This window comes from Trypanosoma conorhini (assembly GCF_003719485.1).
Source record: "Trypanosoma conorhini strain 025E chromosome Unknown Tco_14.4_contig_00336, whole genome shotgun sequence".
Classification (NCBI taxonomy): domain Eukaryota; phylum Euglenozoa; class Kinetoplastea; order Trypanosomatida; family Trypanosomatidae; genus Trypanosoma; species Trypanosoma conorhini.
In genome coordinates, this window is record NW_021704425.1 from 15,521 (window position 1) to 20,133 (window position 4,613).

Here is a 4,613-nt window from a genome sequence, read left to right on the forward strand (position 1 = left end):
TTTTTTTGCCCCCTTTTTTTTTGGGGGGGGGGGACGGAGTTTGGCTTTTGCTTCCCGATCCGCACTTGGCCGGTGACGGGGATGTCGCGTACCACGACGATGTGCATGTGCGTCTGTGGGTGGTGGCCCTCCATCTTGTCGCTTCTGGCTTTATTCTGGCGTGCCCCTCTCCCTCGATGGGGGAACAGCTCTGCTCCTCGCTGTCATTGCCTGGTAGTGTGCACTGCCTTCCTGGTTGTTCCGCGCGTTTTGCGTCCCACACATTGCGACGGAGAGAACAAGCGCCATTCCACCACTCCGCACATCGAAAAGTTTGAAAGGGCCAATATGTTCCGACGTCTGCCGTGCATTTCTGCGGTGCTGCTCCTCCTGTGCGCCTTTATGTGCTGCAGCCCTCAATCTGTACGCGCCGATGAGACAAGTACGCCACCGAAGGAAATTAATCTATTTAAGGGAACGGAAAAGATTTCCTCCGCCGTTTGGGAAGAAATGGCAGACAAGAACCGTGAAGAAGTCGAGTCATTGCATTCTCCCGCTCTTGTAAGCGTCCGTGGTGATGTATTTGTCGTGGCTGGGGCGCGGCTGAAGAGTGATGGAGCTGGCAGCCGCATTGTAGTTGCGTCCAAACATCTGGAGAAAGGCGGTGATGACGCAACGGAGATCTCTCTGGAAGCTGCAACTGTCACCTACGCACAACTTGTACATGAAAATGACAAGGCTGCTTTCAGGGCAATTGACACCCCACAGCCAGCGGTACTTTCAGTTGGCGGCGATATCTACATGCTACTGGGAAAATGCAGCTTTGCACCGTCTGAGGATCAACGCGCCGATGCACAACACTGGGATCTTGTACTGGTGAAGGGAACTGTCACTGAGGATGCTGATGAGAAGAAAATCACGTGGGTTGAGACCCATGCAGTGAATACGTCATCGATGGTACTTCCTGGCCCCTTCACGAACGTGACTGTGGCCGGAGGATCGGGTGTTGTGATGCGGAAAGGTGTGCTCGTGTTTCCCTTGCAGGCCGTCCAAGAAAACGGAGTGAGTGTCTTGCTTTCCATGCGCCTTGTCGAGTCAAAGGGTAAGTGGGTATTCTCACAGCAAGCGACTGGTGAAGGCTGCAAAGACCCATCCATTGTGGAGTGGAACGACGATAGGCTCATCATGCTCGCTCCTTGCGCGGCTGGCCACTACTTGGTGGAACTCTCCACTTTTAATGGAGTGGCTTGGTTTGAATGGGGTGAGCCGATTACCCACGTGTGGGGCACCTCGCGGGATCGACAGGGGGGAGGCGGCGTTCGCCGGGGCCTCGCCTCTGCAACCGTCGAAGGCAGGAAGGTGATGCTCCTGGCGATGCCGGTGTATCCTAAAGAGGGAGGGTCAGGAAACGGTCCGCTGCATCTTTGGCTGACCGACAATCTCCGCGTGTACGATGTCGGTCCGGTCTCCGATGCCGAGGATGACGCTGCCGCCAGCTCCCTGCTGTACAAGAACGACAAGCAGGGGGGGGAGGAGCTGATTTTACTATACGAAAAGAAGACTGAAGGTTCAAACAGCCTTGCTTATGTGCGCCTGACGGATAAACTGCAGCAGGTAAGTGATGTGGTGAGGAAGTGGAATGCATTGGACAACGCCTTGGGGGAATGTGCTTTTACTGACCAAGACGAGTTGCCGAGTAATGCGATGTGTAGGGGTCCTGTTATCACCGACGGGCTGGTCGGCGTTTTCTCTGGAAAATCAACTGACAGCGTGTGGATGGACGAATACCTCTGCATTAATGCCACAGTGGCGAAGGGCCAGAAGACGGAGAATGTTTCCAATGGCTTGACGTTTCAGGGAGCTGGTGCAGGAGCAGAGTGGCCTGTGGGGAAAGCAGGGGCCAATCAGCCGTACTACTTTTTAAACATCGAGTTCACTCTTGTGGCCACGGTGACCATCCACGCGGTGCCGAAGGAAGACACTCCTCTGCTGGGGTTGAGGTTGAATGACGCAGCCAACACTGTCTTCTTTGACCTCTCTTACACGAGCGACAGGAAGTGGAAAACCCGTGCTTGCCGTTCGCGGCCTAAGGAGCACCATCAGACTTGGAAAACAAACCGAACATACCAGATTGTGGTGCGAAAGGCAGGGATTGAGTGGGATGTGCAGGTTGATGGGTATGAGATTTACCAAAGGGATGTGAGCCGTTGCACGCTGCTTGACGAACACAAGTTTTCTCACCTCTACATCGGCGGGGACAAGGATAAACAGGCAAATGGCACAAACGTGACTGTGACCAACATTTTTTTCTACAGCCGCAAGTTGTTTTACGCTGAGGTTGATGAGCTGACGAAGACCAAAGTCACTATTCCGGTGTCGGGTGTGGAGGAGCCGGAGGATCCCATGCTGCGGCCCGGCGGTGTTGCTGCGGGTGGTCTTGGAGACGGCGCCAGAGGCAACGCAATGAACGCACCACCACCCGTGGAACGGCAGAATGGGGCTCAAGTTGGTGACGGTGCCGGCGCTTTTCAACCCGACGCCGCCGTTGATGGCGATGCTGATGAACCGCCACTCCCGGAAGGCGACCGGATCCAAGGGCCAGAAGAGCGGCCTCTCCAAGAAGAGGAGGAAGGGCCAGTCGAAGAAGCGGGGGCAGAGCCGGGCCCGGAAGAAGAAGAGCGTCTGGTCGAAGAGGCGGGGGAGGAAGTACCGCAGCCAAACCAAGAAGCGGGGGCAGAGCCGGGCCCGGAAGAAGAAGTTCATCTGGTCGAAGAGGCGGGGGAGGAAGTACCGCATGGTGACAGCACCGTGCGTGAGAGTGCGTCTCGGGCATGGATGCTTGTTTTCGCGATGTGTGGAATTGTGTTTCTCTTCTCAGCCGGCTAATGCGAGGCAGTGACAACTGAGGGAAAATATGTACGATATGGCCCCAGCGGGTCTTCCTCTTTTTTTTTTATTTTCGTTTTATTTTACCCGCATCACCTTTACCTTGTTTCTCTTCTACTTGGGCTATTCCCCTCCCTTTCTTTCTCGTGCTGTAGGTGCTCTGCGGGAATAACCAGAGCGGTCCTGTTTTTTTTTTTTCCTTTCTTGCTCTAGTGGTTGCTTGCTGTACACGCCACCACAGGTGTCCAGTTTTCCCGTTTTCTTGTCTTTTTCTGTCCCTCGCACACGACCAGGGTGGCACAGCTGTGCGTCATATGCCTGCCACAACCGCCGTGCCGAAGAACAGGCCCAAATACCGCATGAAATGTAATGCACGGGTGTGCGTGGACTTATGAAACAGGGCGACGTCTCTCTTTTTCTTTTCAAGTTTTATATACACACAGTCCTCTTGTGCTTTTGGACGCGTGAAGTAAGAACAACAAAGCACCTGCTGAAGTAAGTTTTATATCTTTTTTTTTGTTTCATGGGGCCTCCCACTAGGCCTCCACTCGTAATTTTTTCTTGGTCTTGGGTAAATAGCTTCAGCCTAAGTTTTGTTTTCACGCTGTGCCCGCTACTGTCGCTGCGTGTCTCTGCTTCCTGTTTGCTCCCACCGCTGCTGGCAATGCCGCCGACATGCCTTCATTTCCTCCTTCTCTCTCTCTTCTTTTCCGCTAGAGGCTCTGGCAGTCCACGACGACGGCTCTTTTTTTGTACTCCGCTGCGGTGGCGCGGGAGAGACGGGGCATGCGGCTGCCGCTTTCCTCGCACGCTGCGGCGGGAGAGAGTAGACGGGGTGGGTGCGTGTGCGACGTGTGTCTCACTGCGAGTGTGCGTGGAGGCGCCGTTTCATCGCGGCCTGCGGCGTCGTGCGGTACGATGGCAGTCGGTGAGGGCAGAGTAGCCGCAGAATGTGCGGCAGTCTTTGAGCCCGCCCGTCCCTCTCGCTGCGGCTGCGTGGGTGCGAGGCTCTTTTGTTCTTCGCCCCCGCACGTGCGTGTGTAGGGGAGTGCGGCCGCGAGTGGTTCGTCCGTTGCCGTCGTGGCGGAGGCGCAGAGGCGGGGGGTGGATGTCACTGCCGTGGAGTTATGCCTTCGTGCGGCCCACGCGACGCGTTTGAGCCGCCACTGCGGGTGTGCGTCCCTCCGGCGCAGCTGGCCGCAGTGAGTTGTTGCTGCCCGGGCCTGTTGCGCCCCGCCAGCCGCCCGTCCTCCCGCTGTGTGGCTGCGGAGGCGTTGGGGAGGTGCGTCTCGTGTGTGCATCTCTCTTTTTTTTATCTCTCTTTTGTGGCTGTGAAGAATTCGTTTTTGCAGTGCTAGTGATACGGCGAACACACACAGAGACACACACCAGCTGAGCGAAGGAGATATCGATAATGTGGCGGAGTTTCGTGCGATTTCACGTTGCAATGCAGCGAAAGCTGTGCGTCTCAATTGTCGCGGCGAGAGCTGCTGCGGTGCGACCGCGTGGGGTGCGCAGCACTCCGCAGCCGCAACTGTGCGTCGGCGACGCGTGTGCCCGTTGGCCGCCCGCCGGAGGTGTGCGTGGGGCCCTCCACCCATCGTTTCTTCTGATGGCGCCGCGCCGCGTGTCCGGCGGTGGCGCGCAGGTCGCACAGGGCCAAGGGAGGGAGCAGGGAAATAAACAACCGTGGACACTTACCACCAGCGTCGAAGATGTACTGTTGGGGAGCGAGCCCAGCATTGAGA

The 4,613-nt window shown here is 56.5% G+C and overlaps 2 protein-coding genes across 2 annotated transcripts; both read left to right on the plus strand.

The window, feature by feature from the left end:
• Positions 1-81: 81 nt before the first annotated feature.
• On the plus strand, positions 82-2,865 carry Tco025E_05613 (trans-sialidase; the record flags this gene model as incomplete). Its single annotated transcript, XM_029372506.1, has 1 exon — positions 82-2,865. One exon carries the CDS (start codon positions 82-84, stop codon positions 2,863-2,865), a length of 2,784 nt encoding a protein of 927 aa, XP_029227376.1.
• Positions 2,866-4,279: 1,414 nt separating this feature from the next.
• On the plus strand, positions 4,280-4,613 carry Tco025E_05614 (retrotransposon hot spot (RHS) protein; the record flags this gene model as incomplete). Its single annotated transcript, XM_029372507.1, has 1 exon — positions 4,280-4,613. A coding segment is annotated over one exon (334 nt), but the record flags the coding sequence as incomplete, so codon positions are not given.